Source organism: Panulirus ornatus, chromosome 58 (assembly GCF_036320965.1).
Source record: "Panulirus ornatus isolate Po-2019 chromosome 58, ASM3632096v1, whole genome shotgun sequence".
Taxonomy (NCBI): Eukaryota; Metazoa; Arthropoda; class Malacostraca; order Decapoda; family Palinuridae; genus Panulirus; species Panulirus ornatus.
In genome coordinates, this window is record NC_092281.1 from 22,475,411 (window position 1) to 22,496,679 (window position 21,269).

The 21,269-nt window shown below is 38.8% G+C and overlaps 1 protein-coding gene across 2 annotated transcripts in view; it reads left to right on the forward strand.

The window, feature by feature from the left end:
- Positions 1-21,269, forward strand: part of LOC139766658 (phosphatidylserine synthase 2-like) — a 108,030-nt gene that overhangs the window by 57,541 nt on the left and 29,220 nt on the right. For both annotated transcript variants that reach the window (XM_071695552.1, XM_071695551.1), the window contains 2 exons: positions 9,200-9,318; positions 16,775-16,889. In XM_071695552.1, the coding sequence (XP_071551653.1) occupies positions 9,200-9,318; positions 16,775-16,889 (234 nt within the window). The remainder of the gene's footprint in view (positions 1-9,199; positions 9,319-16,774; positions 16,890-21,269) is intronic.

Below are 21,269 nucleotides of genomic sequence, written 5' to 3' on the forward strand. Positions count from 1 at the left end.
AATGGCAAGAGTGCTGGAAATAACAAAAAGATAGATCACTCTGCAAGTAATGGAAACAATACAGAGGGAGGAAACAGGTGAAGGCTTTTGATGGTCTTTGGGCTGGAAACCATCTGACATACAGGGAGAAAAGGAAGGCCAGAGAAGGTGCAAGTTCCAGCAGTTACTTAAGGCAATGGATTTAACCCTCTGTGGGCAAGTGACAAATTTTTGTGCAACTACCACTTAGATCTAGCTTACTGCATATAAATTTCTGCCACCCCTGTGTCAATATTGATGAATTCTTCAGGACTGTGGCAACTCATTAGAAGTATTGCACACTGATTGGTCAATACTTATTTGAACCACTTTGCTCAGTCGTAAACAATATTTGCGTGTGGATTTTTTTTACATTCAGTTCAACATTTGGATGAGATATCAGGTAAGCTACCTTATTCCAAAATTTATATGCAATAGTAAAGTACTTGAAGGTTTTTTACAGAGTTTTCAAAGATTAATCTTAGAAAATATAGAATATATTAGCACGTGAACACTTGTGATGGTATAAGCATGTCTTTTCTTGATCTATCATCAAAATGCAATGTTTAGCTTGTTATTGTTATGATATCATTATCATTACCTTTAACATCATTGTCCTTTGTTATTAGGTGTTCCAGGGTTCTGACTTGATATCCTTTTGTTGTTCATTTTCTTTTTTATTTTCCCTCTGTTGCACATAGCTCAGTACTTTAGCTGTTCCAATTTTCATGAACAGGAGTGATGACAACTTGTACAAAGACCTCAGGAACCTTTTGCTCCTGTGAAGGGTTACCACACCTTCCATCTCTGGCTATTACATCATCCCTCGCCACCACTACTTACTCCCTGACTACCTCCCCCTCCCTCACCACCACCACCACTTCATCCCTCCTTGATTATCACCCGCTCCTTCAGTACCACCAATTCACCCCTCCTTGGCCACCACACCCTCTCTTGCTGGCTACCACACCACACCACACCTCTCCCTCCCTCCCTCCCTCCCTCCCTCCCTCCCTAGCCACTACACCCTGATCCAGTAACATAGTTCAGTGGTATAATGACTCACCCCCCACTATTTTACTATCCATACCTCCCATATTGTCGGCACAGCCTTCCCATTCAACAACTGAATATTTTCCCAAAAAAATGTAGCAGCCAGCAGTCTCTATCCTGCCAAGGAGATGGATTAATGATTGACATTTGTGTTTGGGGGCTTCCTCACATTGTCACCACACTTAGGATGGACAAGTTGACAGAGAAGAGTGCTTATTTAAGTATAGAATTAACTTTTATAGAATTTTAGTCACCACATGTTAGACATGACAGATGTCATAATTAGAAATTTTTACAAAAACTTATAAAGTTCAAAATTCTGGCATTGAGGGCTCAAAACATGCAAGTAGAAGACTTCCAACCAAAGCAAGATTTTTTTTTACCAATGCAAAATGACTCAGTCCATAGAGGATTAACAGAAACAAGTGGAGAAATAGAAAACTTAGGAGAATGGGTAAATACAGACAAGATACCAGGGGAAGGCTGTTTAGGGCAAAATTTGATGTGGAGTTTTGTAGTCACATGGTGCTTAATGAGGTTTATAAACTTGCCAAAAAAACATAATGAAAAGATTGTTAGTCAGGAGTAAGAGTTCAAGGAAAGAGAGATAGCCAAAGAGAACTGGCAAAAGGCAGAGAATTAAAGAGGAATGTGAGCAAGCCAGAGGGTGGAACAGCAAATCCATTTTTATCCTAAGAAGGCTTGAAGTCATGCAGAGCAAGTACTAAGTATGAAAGTTCTGTATCCATATTCAAATGTCTTGGTAGCAAATGGAAATAAAGTGAATTCAAGGGCTTTATATGAGATTGCAACCTTGATATTGTGGGAGTGGTGGAGAGAAAAATAGAAAATTAACTAAAGTCTGAACTGCTCTGTCTTAAGGGTTATACAAAAACAATACCAAGGAGGGACAGAGAAGATAAAGGAGGGAGGAGATTATCTTCCTTGATAAGAGATTCCTTCAAATTCCTGGAAATAGCTGTAAACACTTCTTTCAGACAATAGGTAATGTTTGAAATTGATAGGGATAGGAATTGTATTGTCATGCTGTTAGTTTACAGCCTTCCAAAGAACTACGGTGACCCAAAGCATGTATATATTATAAACTGTGAAGGAACAGTGAGGGTGGTCATGGAAGCAGCAAGACCTTTCATCCTCAGAAATGGTAAAATACTGATGATGGGGACTTCCAGTTACAGGGAAATAGTTAGAAAAAACTAGATTCCTATGGGTTCATAGATTCCTATGGATTCCTCGATTCCTTAGATTCCTAAAGAGTATGTTGAAGAACTTCCTGTATTAGCATGTCGTAAAGCATATGAACACTGGGGGGATGATACACTATATATACTTGACTTTTTCTTTGCACACTTTAGCATAGAAATAGAACATATGAAGTACGATACTCCTGTTGGCAAGAGTGGTCATGTAGAGGTTGATTTTGAGTATTATAGAGGAGAATGCAAGAAGAGGATCATTGGGGAACAGGACCCAGAGAGGAAGTACAAATTAGGGACCTATGTAACCTGATCAAGTTCTTCAAGAATATTAAGTGGGAGAAGCTGTTTTATAATAAGAATATATACCAGTGCTATAGTAAGTTCTGTTGGAACACAGGAACCCGGGGTGGCCGGCAGAGGACATTGAGGCCTTGTGACAAAGCAAAAGAAACTCCAACATTTTTCCAAAAGTTATTCAGGAGCAAATTGTTGGTTAAAGAAAAGTTCATCAGGCAAAAGGACTTTGAGGGAAGAATTCTTGAAGAAAATAAGGAAATATGCAAGGAGTTGGATGATAGATTTAAAAGTGTTTTTACTGTGGAGGACAATAATGTACTAACTTTACCAAGGTGAGAGAGGGATGAAGTTTCAGCAGGTATGGAAATTGATACAAATTACATAATCAGGGTGTTCAAGCAATTTGACCCATACAAGGCTCATGGTCTTATGAAGTCACCCTATACTTGCTGAAGGAATTTGTGGAGGCACTTGCTAGCCCTTTTAAAGTTTTGTTCTGTAAGTCACTTGAGGAAGGGGTAGTTCCAAAGATATGAAGTGCAAATGTAGTACCTATATCAAGAAAGGTGATCAAGTAATCATGCTGAATTACAGATTAGTCTCACCAGCAAGCATGGTTTGCAAAACACTGGAAAAGATAATCAGAAAGTAAATGAATGAATACTTGCAAAGAGGATACTTTCTAACCAGTGGTTGATATGGCTTTAAGGAAAGGAAGTCAGGTATAACCAATCTTCTAGACTTTTATGATGGGTGAGATCTTTCTCAAATCAGCTATGTGTGGGTAGATTGTGTCCTTGGACCCCAGAAAGCATTTAACTTTATTCCCAGCTGGGGGTTGATAAACATGAACTGCAGTTACAAAAAGACAAACTTGTTCAATGGATAGATGACTGGAAGGGAGCAAAGGACATTAGTAGGAAGCACATCTTTGAAGAGGACTGGTGTCACCAGTGGTGTGCTGTATGGTTTGATCTTGGGCTGCTGCTGTTCTTAATGCATGGACTTTCCTAATGAACTTGAATCTAAGCATGTTTACAATGATGCAAGGTCATAACTGAAATAACGAATGATTGTGATTGCATCAGTATACAGGGGAACCTGTACAAACTTTAATCCTGGTCAGGTAAATGGATGATGAAGTTCAGTCCAAGTAAGTACAAGGTAATGAAGATGGAAGAGAATGAAAAAGAGGCCTATATGTGCTTACTGTATTACCTAGCAAGAAATGAATTACTAGGAACTCTGTGTGAAATGCCTGGGTCAGCATAAATCATCCGCTAATTATACAACACCAGAACTGGGTTATGCCATGCAAGTCTGGTCAAGGTTTACTACACCTTAAGAAGCACAAAGATCTGATTTAGAGGGTACAGAGAAGAGCATCTAAAATGGTACCAGAACAGAAGGGACATAGCTACAATGAGAACAGGAGGGCCACAATACTGTCCACCATGGTGGCAAGGAAGAAGATGGTTACATGATAACAGCCTTCAAGTTCCTAAATCAGCAGGGTGATACCTACAGTGAGCAGCTCTCAAGAGATGCAGCACAAAGGAAAAAGTCATGGCAGAAAGCAAAACAAAAAGTTAGGAAGTTGCATAGTATGGTACTGAGTTTAGTGTTAGGATGTTGGATGGTTGGAGTAAACTGACCAAGGTGAAAGTGAAGCAGAAACTTCTGGAGGCATGGCCCCATGAATGTAGAACTCTTTCCATGTGTTATACATATTGGTAATTATCTCTCTCTCTCTCTCTCTCTCTCTCTCTCTCTCTCTCTCTCTCTCATTTTCAGTAGCACTTCCCACTCCACCAGTATTGTCGCCCTTTGTTCTATACTCTTTGTTCTTTCACATTTACTTAGCTGTCAGTTGTTCCACATTTACTAAACTGTCTTCCTCTTTGGCTGTCAACCTTTTCTCTTCCCTTTCTTTGCTATCTCTCTCTCTCTTTTGTTTTCACATTATTTTTATTTCCCACCATGTTTATTCTCCTGTGTTTTTTCATCTCATCCTTGGCTCCCATCCTGATACTATCTCTTCCTGTTTTCCCACACCTCCCTCCCTTGCCCTTTCTGTTTCCCTGGCTCCACACTATTTCTGGTTTGAACCTAAATCTTTGCACATTTCTCCTTCTAAGCTTTCTTCCTCAACCTCCTCAAACCTTAGTTCTTCCCTTCCTTCATGTATCCCCTTGATTTTAGTTTTCCTAACTTTGCCATAACTTAGCTTCATTCTCCCTCATGATATCCCCTTATGTCTGAATCTGCCTTCACCTGTTTCACTTAAAGTTATATGAAGGTAACCAGGTTTTGACACAGAAAATATTTGTGCAATTTATATTAGCTGTTTTGTTGGTACATATTGTTTTTTAGACTAAGAATTAAGCATTTATCTTACATCATTTAGTTTTTAGATATGTGTGCCATTATTTAGTAGAGTGGTTGGCTTTGGCTTGCTTTAAAGGCACTACCATTTGACACAGTCCATTGGCTACATTTATACATTTTCCTGCTCCTTGGTAACCTCAGGTTTTATTCCTCATACCTTTCTTGAATGGCCTTATTATTCTGTAATGTATTATCCAAGTTTCCTGCTTCATATTGTGAATAATTGCTGATGCTGCCCTCATACTTTTCATACATGCATACTTCTTAGCTCAAGCATGTGGCTTATGCCTCACTATGTGGAGGCCAAAACAGTTTAAAGGCATATTCAGCAAATGTTTTAAGTGTCATACTTTGGTCTTATGCACCAACCTTGTGGAAATGGTTATCAGCGAAATTGCCAGAGAAAGTTTCCTCACCTACTGTCTTGCTTTGAATGCAGGAAAAGCATTAATGGTGTCATAGTTGGATGTTATTATTGAGTTTTATTATGACAGCATACTGAATACATAGCAATTGTAGTTATTACTAACTTTTGTAAGTGTCATTATTACAGAAAATTTTTGCAATGCAATATTTTGCAATCACTTCATTTATTGTGGAGAGGGTTATCATTGTTTTATTTCATGAGTTATGCTCTTAGACATAAAAGCCATAAGCATTTTCAATTCCTATTATTTTCATGTGAAAGAAAATTCTTCCTGTGTCATATTCTCATCGTATTTTTCTTTTCTCTTGCCTCTTCCTCATATAATTAATGTTTATTTTTATGCCTTCTTCCTCTATTTTCTGTTTGTTATCTACTTCCTTTTTATCTTCCTCATTCTCTCATCCCTCCTTTTACTTTTCTTCCCATTTATTCTCTTCATTTCCTTCCTCTTCTCTTCATTTTCTTTCTTCTCCCTCCTTTCCATCTCTTCATCCCCTTTTCTCCTTACATTATCTTTTTCCTTATTCTCATCCACTTCTACCCTTTTTCTCATAATCCTTCCCACTCTCTTGTTCCCCTTCCTCTTAGTCTTGTGTTTTGATTCCTCTTCATTCTTCAAATTATTTTTCTCTTCCTTTACTGCAGCTCCACATTATCATCTCTTCCTTTGCTTTCTCACTACCCCTCATCTTTTTCCACATCCTGTTCTCATCCAGATCTTCTTTCACCTTTTCATCATCCACAGTTTCTTTTTCTTCCCTTCCTCCTCTCATTTGCTTCTTGATGTTCCTCTTCATATGCTCTTCTTCATTTTATTATTCAAATTCCTTGTCCTTTTTTCTCTCACCCCCAATACATCTCTTCTTTACTTACTCCTTTTTCCTCATAATATTCATACCTCTGTAGCTTCTATTCCAGCCCTTCCTTCTTTTCACACCCCTGCCTTCTTATTCTATTCTTTCTTTTTCTTTCCCTACATCATTTTGTCACCTGTCCTTTTCCTCTTTCCCCTACTTATGATTATCATCTTTCCTTAAAATGTTTCTAGCCTCCTCCTCCTCCATACCTAATCTTTTCCTCCTTTTCATGTTTTTTGCTACACCTCTTCCTCCCTCTTATTCTGCCTTCCTTGTCTCTCTATAGCCTTCTGGTTTTCCTCCTCTGTTGCATCAGTTTTCCCTCCTCCATATTCTTGTCCTGTACATCACTCTTGTCTTGCTTCCTCCCTCCTTCCTCTTCTCATTGCACACTCCTTGTTACCCCCAACCCCTCCTTTTGCTTCTTCAAATCTCTTCATTTCAAACTTCTTCTTTTCTCCTCCTCAATATTTTAATAATTATATTAGTACTTACAGCTTTTCCACTCAGTATTCACCGAGCTTCATATCCATATTTTTCCTCTTTTACCAGTATATTTGTTTGGAACATACTGCTGTTTAACTCTATTATGGCTGGGTTCCTCTCTGTTATAGAGAAAAATGTTTTTCTTTTTTCTTGAATGGCTCTCATTATCTTATTTAGTCTAGCTGTGCTATTAATGTTGAATTTATCTTCGGAGATTTTGCCTTTTCTCTATCCCTTTGTCTCCAGCAGTAAGTAGAGAATTGCAGCAAGACTTGAATACTTCTATGGCGCCTCTGGCAGTAGTTATCATTATGTATTAGATGTATTAAATATTCGTATTGTATTTCCACTTACACCCCACTGATACCTGTGGCAACAGTTTTCATCATTAGATAGTTATAGTTCTGGGAATATGAAAAAATTCTCTCCACATACTCCCTGCGTGTCGTATTTCTGGGGATACAGGAAAAAATTCTACCCAAATATTCCCTGTGGTGTCATAGACATGACTAAGAGGGCTAGGAGCAGGGGGCTGGAAACCCTCCCCTTCTTGTATTTCAATTTCTGAAAGATGGAACAGAAGGAGCCCGACAAGAAGTACTCATCTTACTTGAAGGTTCAGTCTTGGGTGTCTGAGTGTGTGGATTTAACCAAGATGAAAAGCAAGGAGAGATAGGTAGTATGTTTAGGGAAAGGGTAAGGGAGAAGAATTTTTGGGGGAATGTCTTAAGTCAGTGTGAGTGTGAGATTCAAGGAAATGCTAGCACTACTGGTGAAGCACTTGTGGGATTGTGTGAAAAAGTGTAAGAAAGTAAGCTCCGAATTGATGTAGGTGAAAATGAGTGTGGATTAGGAGAGATGGTTGATAGTAAGTGTTTAGGAACCTGGCCACAAGAAGAAAGGCATGTGTTTTTGGAGCATTTGAATGAATATATCAGCAGTTTTGGTGCAAGAGACTGGGTATTAGTGGTGGGTAATTTGAATGCAAAAGTGAGTAATGTGGCAGTATTTGGGAGGCATGGAGTATTCAGTAAGGTCATAGAATATTTAGAATGACTTGTGGAGTTGTGCTAAAAAAGGAATGTGATGGGAGGGCTGAAAAAGGAATGGTGATTGGGAATACCCAGTTTAAAAAGAGGGACATACATACATATACATGGATGAGTGAAAAACATGGTACTTGGGCATTATTGTAAAAACATGCTAATTGATAGGTATGGAAAAGAGATACTCTTGGATGTGAATGTGCTGAAAGGGGCATCCATTGGAATATCTGATCATTACCTGGTAGAGTTGAGGGTGAAGATTTGTAGAGGGTTTCAGAAAAGAGTGAATGATGTGGGTGAGGAGAGGATGGCAAAAGTGCTAAGAAGTGCCTGGAGAGATTGATTGTAGAATGGCAAAAGGTGCGAGTAAACAAAGCTAGAGTGCTTGCATGTGTGAGAGAAGTGTGTGGCATACAGAAGGTGGGAGATGGAAAGGTGAGAAAAGCTAGTAAGTGGTGTGGTGAAAAATTAAAGTTGTTAGTGAAAGAGAGGGCTTGCTGCTAATGGAATTAGTGAAAGAGAGGGCTTGCTGCTAATGGAATGAAACAGATTTTGAATGCTCTGGGCCGTAACATGCAGGAGGGTGAAAAGCATGCACTGGATAGTAAATTGGAGTAATGTGGTATACAGAGGTCAGTTTAGCTTGTCAGTGGATTGAACTATGGCATATGAAACTGTGGGGCCTGGTTGTGAATAGGGGGCTATGGTTTCGATGCATTACACATGACAGAGAATGAATGGGAGTGAATAAGGTCTTCTCTTCGTCTATTCCTGGTGCTGCCTCGCTTATGCAGGAAACAGTGAACAGATATGAAAAAACTAATGTATAGCAAATTCCCAATATATTAGAATGGCTTTTATTCAGAATAGCACAATAAGTAATGCCAAAAATACAAAATTTTATTTTTGATAATGAAATTTATAACAGATACAAAACTTCTCATTTAATTCACCAGTTCAAGTGATGGAGCAGTCAGAGGAGTGTTGGAGCAGGCAGTGATTAAGGAATATTGTCTCAACTGTGTTGCAAAGTACTGTTGATTTCAAAGGTTTTTCATTTAGAAAGCAGTTTGCACATTTCAGCTTACTTTAGATATAAAAATGCATTGTTAGACCCATAGTTTTCTTTGGATTTTGAACGCTCTTCTAAATTCTGGTATTTTATATCCCATCCTTTTGGGGTTCTATTGTAGTATTGTACAAGAAGAAATAGAATTTTATTTACTGTATTCGTAGAGAAAAGATTATGCATGATTAAATGTTTAATAGATGAAGTTCGATTTTATGTAGATAGATATTAATGAGTCCAATGTTTCTGATCCTAGCTTTAGTTAGCAAACACGATTTATGTTGTTTTTCATTGCATATTTCAGCAGTTTTCCGATCATGGATTTTCATTTTTTCTAGTGGATTATGGATGCCCTATTGTGTAATGGTCTGGGTATCTACTGTGGGCTTCAGTCACTAAAGTATTTCTCCATGAAGACTTATCACTGGAGAGGCCTCTGGAACATCCCCACATACAGGTACTGTAGACCTGGTAGCCTGCTTCCATTTGGACAAGAGAATGTGAAAAGCATGCCTTTTTCCATGTCATTTCCAGGAAATTCTGTGTTTGGCTTTATTTTGGTTAGTGAATGAACATCATAGTAATTTGATTTAGTATTTTATGTGACTGTGACCCCTACCACATTCCCCCTCCCCCTCTACATTTGGTGAAAATCAGAGAAGGAAATTCTTGAACAAACATAATGCTGAAAATAGATGGAGAAATAATAAAATCACTGTAGATGCCACACCAAATCAAAATCAGGGATGGCCGAAATATGATCATACAATTACATGCCACCATTTGCCAATAAGCTAGAATGGTGTAAATCAGTATTGGCAAGAGCATGAAACACATATGATAGATCAAAACAAGAGAAATGAAGGAATGAGAAGTATGGTAATAACTACCCAGATTATGATTGCCACATCAAAATCAGGGATGGCCAAAATATGATCATAGTAAATAACATGCCACCACTTGTCAATAAGCTAGAATGGTGTAAATCAGTATTGGCAAGGGCATGAAACACATATGATAGATCAAAATGAGAGAAAATGATAGAATAAGTATAGTAATAACTACCCAGATTATGATTACCACAGAAACCCACCTGACCAGTGGAATTCTTCTTTATCGAGAAGCAAATAAGGATAGTTGTAGCAGAAATGGGATTAGAGCAATAATACCACACAGCATGATTAGGATAAAAAAACGTTTCTTTAAATGGAAATAAAGTAACTGCACCTGAGAAATTAAGAAATATGAGGCAGAACTAGATAAGTTAAAAATCAACAGAGGACTAATATAGAAACTGAGAATCCTTGGAAGATAAAGTATATCAACATGCTTACTCTAATAGATGAGAACTCAAGGATCAAAGTTGATTACATCACTGAATACACAAAAGATATTAACAATCCTAATTAATGTGTAAAACAATTGCTTTAACGAAGAAATGAAAGATAAAGCAAGCTTGGAACAATTTGAAATGTTTAGAGCAGACAGTACCAAATTCTAGTTAGAAGATGCAGCAATATATTTTTGTACATAATGGTTTAGAAGGAGAATAGATAACGAATATAATTGTGAACGAATTATAGTGATGATCCCAGCCATAAACACAATAAATTTAGTGTTATAAAAACTGCCAAAATCAAGACTACATGACTTCAGAATAATTGTAGGAAAAGATGAAGAAATATTGAACAGATTAAAAATAAAGGGATGTGTTAAGGACATATGGGATAGTGGGATAACTGTTGGATGATGTGAAAGCCTTCTGTCAAGGAGCAAATGCATGTGTAAGAGTGCATGAAGAGTTGAGCATACATGTGTGTGTAAGGCTGGTCTGTATGATGTCACCATGGCTTTTGAACATATCTACGGATGGATTGATAAGAGAAATAAAATCAAAGGTAGGGAAAAGGGGTGTAGAGATGGAGTGTGGGGCTGAGGTATGGCTGCTGGTGACAATCCTGTTTGTGAATGGTACTTTGTTGTTTGCTGAGAGTTGAGAGGAGTTGCAGAGGGTTGTGTGTTTTATGATGAGTTTAAGCATAGGCAGTTGAAGTAAAGTACGACTGAAGGTAAAGTTTTGCTGTTTGAAAGGAAACAGAGTGAAAGTATAGATTTTGCAAAGCCATATAGAGGGAGAGGAGAAAGTGTATTGAAATGTGATATAGACATGGGAGGAGAAAGACTGAAAGAGACAAGAGAATTAAAGTGTTCGGGAGTTATCGTAGGTAAGTTTGGTGTTATGAAAGGAGAGATAAGGGGAGAGGAGTTCAGGATAGAAGAGTCATTGGGTGCCATAATAGAATAATGAAGGGTAGAGATGTAATTTGGAAGTGAAGAAAGGATTAAGGGAAAGCATAGTCCCCTGATCCTGACCTATGCAGCCAAAACATGGACATTGGATTAGTCACAGAGGTCAAGAATCCAGACTGTGGAAGTGAGCTATGTGAGAGGAGACTGTAGTATGACTAGATGAAATGAAGAAGGTTATGAGGAGGTATATGACAGATTTGGAGTGGCAGGGAATGACTTGTGGAGTGGTTGTGTGGATGAACCAGAATACTTTGATATAGTTTGAGTATGTGGAAAGAATGGAAGATGAGGAGTTTGCAAGGAGAGTGTATGATAGTACAGTTAAAGGGGTTGGTATGAGAGGATGACCACCTGTGACATGGGGAAATAGAAGGGAAGAGTAATTGAGGGAGTGAAATGGTGGAAGAATGTGTGGAATAGTGTATGCTGTAGCCAGCTCCATGATGGGAGTTCCTGGAGGGAACGGGCATCAGAAACATAGATGGATAGATAGATAGATAATTCAAGTCTGTCAGTTCATAATATCATAGAAATCACTACAGAGGATAAAATGGATATGAGCGAGTGTGAACATGATGCAGCAACAATTAGTGGGTTTGAACACTATACAGCAACAATCAGTGGGTTATGTGATTTGAATTTTCATATGATAAATCACACTGGAAGAAGATTGTTGGAAAGATTATAAGCACAAAATGGAGTGAGGTTTTCAGAAACAAACACCTGTTGACAAACTTGAAGATATACTACAAGAGATTAGGCCAAATAATCATTGAACAGATGCCAAAGAAAAGGAAAACAACTGCATAGTACTTAAGGACATAAACAGAAAAAGGGGCTGTCAACAACAATAAAAACAAGAATAAGAGAATTAGATGAGGAAATAAAGAATACATGTTGAAATATTGAAGTCTCATACAAGAGAAAAAAATTGAATGAAGAAAGAGTAAAAAAAAGAACATGGAAGAAATCCAAAGTTACCATTAACATACATGAACAAAGCAAAAAAACAGGAAAACAGAGATTGGACCATTTAAAGTATGATATAGATACAAAAATTATGTCAAGGAAATGTGCAGGATGGTGATTGAACAATGTAGATCAGTATTCCGCTCAAAATACATAAGAATTCAAACAATAATAGACTGCTGGGTCCCTTCAAAGACTGTTTGTGAGAGTGGAAGAGATACAAAAATCATAGATCAGTGTGGTAAGTGTAGAAATATGTACATATTAGAAACAGAAAAATTGTATAAGCTGTTCATGCAGCTAATGAGGCACAAATAATGTCACCCTTGGATTTGAAGCAAAATATTTATCAAATTTGTTCTTGAATATATCTGTGGAACTACTTTCAACCATCCTAATTGGTAAATTATTCCAAATGTTAGCAATCCTGTTGAAGTAAAAGCTTTTCACCTCATTCGAGGTAAATCATTTGCCCACAAGTTTATAACCATTATACAAGAGAAATTTGACCACACTATCTCTATTTAAGTCATTAGATCGAGATTATCTAAGCCTTAGATAATTTTTAAGTGCCTGTATCAAATCACTCTATAACATTCTCTCTCTGAAATTAAATTGGCGTAAATTGTTTAGCCGGCTCTCATAGGATTTGTTTCTCAGTCTAAGAATCATCTTGGTAGCTTGTCTTTGCACTCTTTCCATTCTGTCTCATATTTTCCTCAAGTAGGATGACCAGAACTGAACACAGTATTCAAGATGGGGACACACATGTGACTTGTAAAGAGTGAGGCTAGTTTCCTGGACTTGAATTTGATTGCTTTGCTTATAAATCTTAAGAATCTTTTTTAATATTTAACTGCCTACTGGGCTGTAGATCACCAGAGCTTTTTCCTTATTTACCTTTTGCAGTTCAACAGAATTCAACCATAGCTTGCCCTTTTTTTTTATTACTACTGGCTTGTAAAACTTGTAAATACATACTGATAGAAACAAAGCTATTCAACTTTAGAGTAATTGTTACAAAATTTGAAGAAATATTGAAGCTGTTAGAGGAACTTGATCAGATATTGATATGGGCTGGTGCCTTTAACTTCATTTTCATTGAATTTTCATTGAATAGTAGGAAAGATTAGTAGAATATGTATGTTGATACTTTTGCAATGAGAAGAGTAATATATCAGCAGATGAAGGAGAACAGCTTCAAAGGCTAAATAATTTATGAATAATGCAGCTTATGCACTGACCAGCAAGAGGGAGCAGAATGATATAATTCATTTTTTACATATGAAATAGTGCTGTTTTTGGTTACACAAGTAAATAACAAGTTTATCAGGTCATAAGATCAATCACTACAGTATTTGATATAAAAATGAATTAATGTGTATGTGATTTAGTAAGAGGTGCCATCAATTGGTTAAGTGATATACATTTTTACCACAGAAAATCAAACTGAAGAGAGATTATTGAAAGTATTCTAGGGACAGAAGACTGGTGGATAGAAGAAGGGCACAGAAAAATAAGGAAAGGACAGTGATGAAGGAAGAGTAAAAGAACTGAATGAGAAAATAAAGAATGCAGAGATAGAAATACAAAATCTCATAGAGGAGAACAAGAACTGAATGAAGAATGAGTTATACTGGCCATAGAAAGAAATCTAAAGTTACTATTCATAAACAAAAACAAAACACAAAAAAAACGAGAAAACAGTGATTGGACCCCAAGATAGATGAGTGCAAAATAATCATAAAGAAAGAATGTTGATTGAACAATTGAAATGAATATTCAGCTCAAAATGTGAGAACTGTTTGACAAAAATAGTGAAAATGCGTTGATATGTAATAGAACATCAAAGTATGACATTATCAGAGCAATTAATCTGCTCAGTGAAATTTGGCTCCAGGACCAGATGGAATCCAAGCCGTAAGCCTCAAAAAAAACAAAATCAGCAGAAGCATTAATAATTTTGGTAATATTAAGTCAAAGTCTGGATGAAAGCAAATTGTAGACATTCTTAAATTGGCATTTAGCAGGGTTCTTTTTACCCATGTTCGATGATGGAACTGAGAGAGGGATACGGAAACATGGTTAACAATGTCAGCAGTGCTTTGTTGGGATAATAGAAATGTGGTGGAGCTGGGGTATTGTACTGTAGAAGTTGTAGAATTGTGGTAGGAAGGATAGGTCATGTGTGGTAGGTAAGAAACAGGAGAAAGGCTTTGCAGAAATCTTGTGATGCTGATGAAGCTGCATGAGATAAAGCAGGAGCACATGGGAGGGGTATGTGGCTATTGTAGGAGGGGGACGTGATGCATATCATGTCATGGCTCTCAGAGTGAGTGGTGGCTGTTGTTTTGTGCTTGTGTTGCAAGAGTACTACAGAGATGGCTGTTGGTCCCATTGGTATAGCTGCTTCTTGTGAAAGACAGAGGCTGTGTGCCACACAAGTCCTGTAGAAGTTGGATGTCTTTGATGAGGTAACCTTCTAGGAAGATGAAATGTCAGGAGTCATATAGTGGACTTCTAACTCAGAAGGCCACCTAAGCCTTGGGTCACATAGCAAAGACTTAAGGTACTAGAGTGGTAAACTTTTTATGTAAACCAAGTCAACTCCTTGACATCCGTCTTACAGTTATGGCTGAATACATATGAGGCAAGGAGGACAAGTCTGGAAGGGAGGAGATGCTACTCCCTCGAGAGAATTGGAAATATTGCTGATTGATGCATCATTGGGGTGAGCCACCAAGCTCACTCTTCTGGAGTTTAGGAAGTTAGGTGAAGTCACATGCTGTGACCTGCTACCAAAACAGGTTGAAGTCAATAAGGTAACACTCTGTGGATCATCACTGGATCACTAAAGGCATGTATAACACTAGTTAACAAAGCGTGATCCAAGCTAACCCTCAAACAATACACACCAGTTAGCATGGCTTCACATGAGATAAAAGTTTGAGATAGTGATAAAGGGACTATTTTAAACCATGTATCCAAGAACAGCTACCTAAATGAAGGTTATCATGGATTTGTCCTTGGAAAAAGTATGCAAACTCAGTTATTAGGTTCTTGCAATGACATACTTGATAAGCAAATTAAAGAGAATTCAGAAACACATCATGAGCAAAATTGTGGGGATGGAACATATGAATTATCATGAAAGGCTGAAAGAACTGAAACTATATAGACTAGAAAGCAACAGAGAAATATGATCATCCACACATGGCATCAAATTGAAGGTATGATAGAAAACATGTTAAACCCAAAAGCCTATCAACAAGGAAGATGCATAGTTATTATATTAGATCTTCAAGAAAACCATGGATCATACGAGAATAAATCAGACAAAATTATATGATAGCCCAATCACGAAGATAGGATGTCTGTTTAATATACTGTCAGGAGAAATAGAAATATACAGAGAATAACTGACATGCTGTCAGTGGACTGAACTAAGGCATGTGACTCATCTGGGGTTATTATGTCTTTAGGACACAGTTGAAGATAGGAAGCAGTAGTGTTGGTGTATTACACATGACAGCTAGAGTTTGTGATCAGATGTGGCTTATTCATCTGTTTCTGGTGCTACCTCACTAATGTGGGAAACAGTAGTTAAGTATGTAGAGAAATCGTGGAGTTATGGCAAAAACTTTACAAGTTATTCTTGACTGCTATGATGATTCCCAGCTGAACCAAGAAGAGTTAATTATGTAATGCAGGTGATTCCTGAGAATAAATAGTCTTATTCATGAAGCAGGACCTGCAGTGAGTACTTCATGCTGCCATCATGGCAAAATTTCATTGTGGTTACTTGTAGGCAGCTACCATCTTAAAAAAGATTTCAAAGACTTTGAAGGTACTTTAAATGAAAAACATGAATTTTAAGGAGCACATTGATAAGATAGTGCCTAAACATGCAGAAGGGTGAAAGGCATGGATGGGATAAACTAGATTGGAGCAGTGTGGTATATAGAGGGTGATGTGCTGTTAGTGGACTAACAGAGGGTACATGGAGGAGGCAGGGAAAACCATGAAAGGGTGTGTGGGGCCTGGTTACGGATAGGGGGCTGTAGTATCGATACATTACACATGACAATTCGAAAATAGATGCGAGAAAATGAGGTCTTTTCTTCATCTGTTCCTGGCGCTACCTCATTAGCAAGGTAAACAGCAAATGAGTATAAAAAAAAGCTTGACGTGCTGCTCCACTGCCAAGTGTTTGAGGTAAACTTGGAGTACTTTCAGGTATACATATTGGAAATGTTTTTTCTCTTACAAATACTAAGGGTTTTCACTATTAGCACCTGTCATCTTGCAAGAGTGACAGTTTTTATTACATGTAGGCACAGATTTAAAGACTTCTTTGACATCTACTCTTAGACTGACCAGTACTTAGTTAAAGTTTAGAATCTAGCGTCAAGTAATGATGTTTAGGATACCAACGCAAGCATTTGTGGCTGTATGTTGCACCTCAGTGCAGAGATAGGCATTTCAAGAATCAATATTTTGCAACCTGTTGCAGTGAACAGAAGTAAAATGAAGTGATGAATACAACCGGGCTGCACTGAATGGGTTAAACAGTATTATTGAAGGTGTTATATTCATACAAAGCACAACAGAGTGATAATTTTTGTTACTTACAGAGGGAAGCTGCGACGTATCATAGGCCAGTTTGGTCCATATGTGTGGGTGGACTATGATTGGAAACCTCTGTCATCTCTCGGCCGCTGGTTCTCCATGCTCGGGATTATTGCCATTGTAAGTGCAGAAATTTTTGCATGTAAGAAGAATGAAGATTGCACTGAGAATGAGTGAAGGGAATGGGAGTAGACATACTGAAAGACAGGGTAAACTTTCTGCCAAAACATAGTATATTATCAGATTTCAGGGGGCAAAGGTTCTGGGAACGATGAAGAATGTGTGGAAGGAGAGAACATTATCTCGGAGAGCAAAAATTGGTATGTTTGAAAGAATGGTAGTTCCAACAATGTTATATGGTTGCGAGGCATGGGCTATGGATAGGGTTGTACGGAGGATGGTGGATGTGTTGAAAATGAAATGCTTGAGGACAGTATGTGGTGTGAGGTGGTTTGATCAAGTAAGAAACGTAAGGGTAAGAGAGATGTGTGGAAGTAAAAAGGGTATGGTTGAGAGAGCAGAGAAGGGTGTGTTGAAGTGGTTTGGACACATGGAGAGCAAGAGTGAAGAAAGATTGACAAAGAGGATATATGTGTCAGAGGTGGAGCAAGCAAGGCGAAGCAGTAGACCAAATTGGATGTGGATGGAGTGAAAAAGATTTTGAGCGATCGGGGCCTGATCATACAGGAGGGTGAGAGGCTTGCAAGGAATAGAGCGAATTGGAATGATGTGGTATACCAGGGTTGACATGCTGTCAGTGGACTGAACCAGGGCATATAAAGCATTTGGGGTAAACCATGGAAAGGCCTGTGGGGCCTGGATGTGAATAGGGAGCTGTAGTTTTGGTGCATTGCACATGACAGCTAGAGACTGGGTGTGAACGAATGCGGCCGTTTTTGTTTGTATTCCTAGCACTACCTTGCTGAAGCAGAGGATAGCAATGCTGTTTTCCTGTGGGGTGGGGTAGCGACAAGCATGGATGAAGGCAAGCAAGTATGAATATGTACATGTGTATGTATGTAATGTCTATGTATGTACATGTATGTATATGTTGATATGTATATGTATGTATCTGTGCATATATGGGTGTTTATGTATATATTTGTGTAGATGAGTGGACTGGTCATTCTTCATCCATTTCCTTGCACAACCTCACTGATGCGGGAAACAGCGATTATATATATAAAAATAGAAAAAAATGCATGTATATATATATATATATATATATATATATATATTATATTATATTTTGCTTTGTCACTGTCTCCCGCATTATCGAGGTAGCACAAGGAAACAGACAAAAGAATGGCCCAACCCACCCACATACACATGTATATACATACACGTCCACACACGCAAATATACATACCTATACATCTCAATGTATACATATATGTACACACAGACATATATATATATATACACATGTACATAATTCATACTGTCTGCCCTTATTCATTCCCATCACCACCTTGCCACACATGGAATAACAACCCCCTCCCCCCTCATGTGTGCGAGGTAGCACTAGGAAAAGACAACAAAGACCCCATTCGTTCACACTCAGTCTCTAGCTGTCATGTAACAATGCACCGAAACCACAGCTCCCATTCCACATCCAGGCCCCACAGAACTTTTCATGGTTTACCCCAAACACTTCACATGCCCTGGTTCAATCCATTGACAGCATCAACTCCGGTATACCACATCGTGCCAATTCACTCTATTCCTTGCACGCCTTTCACCCTACTGCATGTTCAGGCCCCGATCACTCAAAATCTTTTTCACTCCATCTTTCCACCTCCAATTTGGTCTCCCACTTCTCCTCATTCCCTCCACCTCTGACACATATATCCTCTAGGTCAATCTTTCCTCACTCATTCTCTCCATGTGCCCAAACCATTTCAAAACACCCTCTTCTGCTCTCTCAGCCACACTCTTTTTATTACCACACATCTCTCTTACTCTATTATTACTTACTCAATCAAACCACTTCACACCACTTATTGTCCTCAAACATCTCATTTCCAGCACATCCACCCTCCTGCGCACAACTCTATCCATAGCCCACGCCTCGCAACCATACAACATTGTTGGAACCACTATTCCTTCAAACATACCCATTTTTGCTTTCCGAGATAATGTTCTCAACTTCCACACATTCTTCAAGGCTCCCAGAATTTTTGCCCCCTCCCCCACCCTATGATTCACTTCTGCTTCCATGGTTCCATCCGCTGCCAGATCCACTCCCAGATATCTAAAACACTTTACTTCCTCCAGTTTTTCTCCATTCAAACTTACCTCCCAATTGACTTGACCCTCAACCCTACTGTACCTAATAACCTTGCTCTTATTCACATTTACTCTTAACTTTCTTCTTTCACACACTTTACCAAACTCAGTCACCAGCTTCTGCAGTTTCTCAACTTAATCAGCCACCAGCGCTGTATCATCAGCAAACAACAACTGACTCACTTCCCAAGCTCTCTCATCGCCAACAGACTTCATACTTGCCCCTCTTTCCAAAACTCTTGCATTCTCCTCCCTAACAACCCCATCCATAAACAAATTAAACAACCATGGAGACATCACACACCCCTGCCGCAAACCTACATTCACTGAGAACCAATCACTATATATATATATATATATATATATATATATGCCTTCTCCAGATCCATAAATGCTACATACAAATCCATTTGCTTTTCTAAGTATTTCTCACATACATTCTTCAAAGCAAACACCTGATCCACACATCCTCTACCACTTCTGAAACCACACTGCTCTTCCCCAATCTGATGCTCTGTACATGCCTTCACCCTCTCAATCAATACCCTCCCATATAATTTACCAGGAATACTCAACAAACTTATACCTCTGTAATTTGAGCACTCACTCTTATCCCCTTTGCCTTTCTACAATGGCACTATGCACGCATTCCGCCAATCCTCAGGCACCTCACCATGAGTCATACATACATTAAATAACCTTACCAACCAGTCAACAATACAGTCACCCCCTTTTTTAATAGATTCCACTGCAATACCATCCAAACCTGCTGCCTTGCCGGCTTTCATCTTCCGCAAAGCTTTCACTACCTCTTCTCTGTTTACCAAATCATTTTCCCCAACCCTCTCACTTTGCACACCACCTCGACCAAAACACCCTATATCTGCCACTCTATCATCAAACACATTCAACAAACCTTCGAAATACTCACTCCATCTCCTTCTCACATCACCACTACTTGTTATCACCTCCCCATTTGTGCCCTTCACTGAAGTTCCCATTTCCTCCCTTGTCTTACGCACTTTATTTACCTCCTTCCAGAACATCTTTTTATTCTCCCTAAAATTTAATGATACTCTCTCACCCCAACTCTTATTTGCCCTTTTTTTCACCTCTTGCACCTTTCTCTTGACCTCCTGTCTCTTTCTTTTATACATCTCCCACTCAATTGCATTTTTTCCCTGCAAAAATCATCCAAATGCCTCTCTCTTCTCTTTCACTACTACTCTTGCTTCTTCATCCCACCACTCACTACCCTTTCTAATCAACCCACCTCCCACTCTTCTCATGCCACAAGCATCTTTTGCGCAATCCATGCATGTTCAGGCCCCGATCACTCAAAATCTTTTTCACTCCATCTTTCCACCTCCAATTTGGTCTCCCACTTCTCCTCATTCCCTCCACCTCCAACACATATATCCTCTAGGTCAATCTTTCCTCACTCATTCTCTCCATGTGCCCAAACCATTTCAAAACACCCTCTTCTGCTCTCTCAAGCACGCTCTTTTTATTTCCACACATCTCACTTACCCTTACTTACTCGATCAAACCACCTCACACCACACATTGTCCTCAAACATCTCATTTACAGCACATCCATCCTCCTGCGCACAACTCTATCCATAGCCCACGCCTCACAACCATACAACATTGTTGGAACCACTATTCCTTCAAACATACCTATTTTTGCTTTCCGAGATAATGTTCTCGACTTCCACACATTCTTCAAGGCTCCCAGGATTTTCGCCCCCTCCCCCACCCTATGATCCACTTCCGCTTCCATGGTTCCATCCGCTGCCAGATCCACTCCCAGATATCTAAAACACTTTACTTCCTCCAGTTTTTCTCCATTCAAACTTACCTCCCAATTGACTTGACCCTCAACCCTAGTGTACCTAATAACCTGGCTCTTATTCACATTTACTCTTAACTTTCTTCTTTCACACACTTTACCAAACTCAGTCACCAGCTTCTGCAGTTTCTCACATGAATCAGCCACCAGCGCTGTATCATCAGCGAACAACAACTGACTCACTTCCCAAGCTCTCTCATCCACAACAGACTTCATACTTGCCCCTCTTTCCAAAACTCTTGCATTCACCTCCCTAACAACCCCATCCATAAACAAATTAAACAACCATGGAGACATCACACGCCCCTGCCGCAAACCTACATTCACTGAGAACCAATCACTTTCCTCTCTTCCTATAC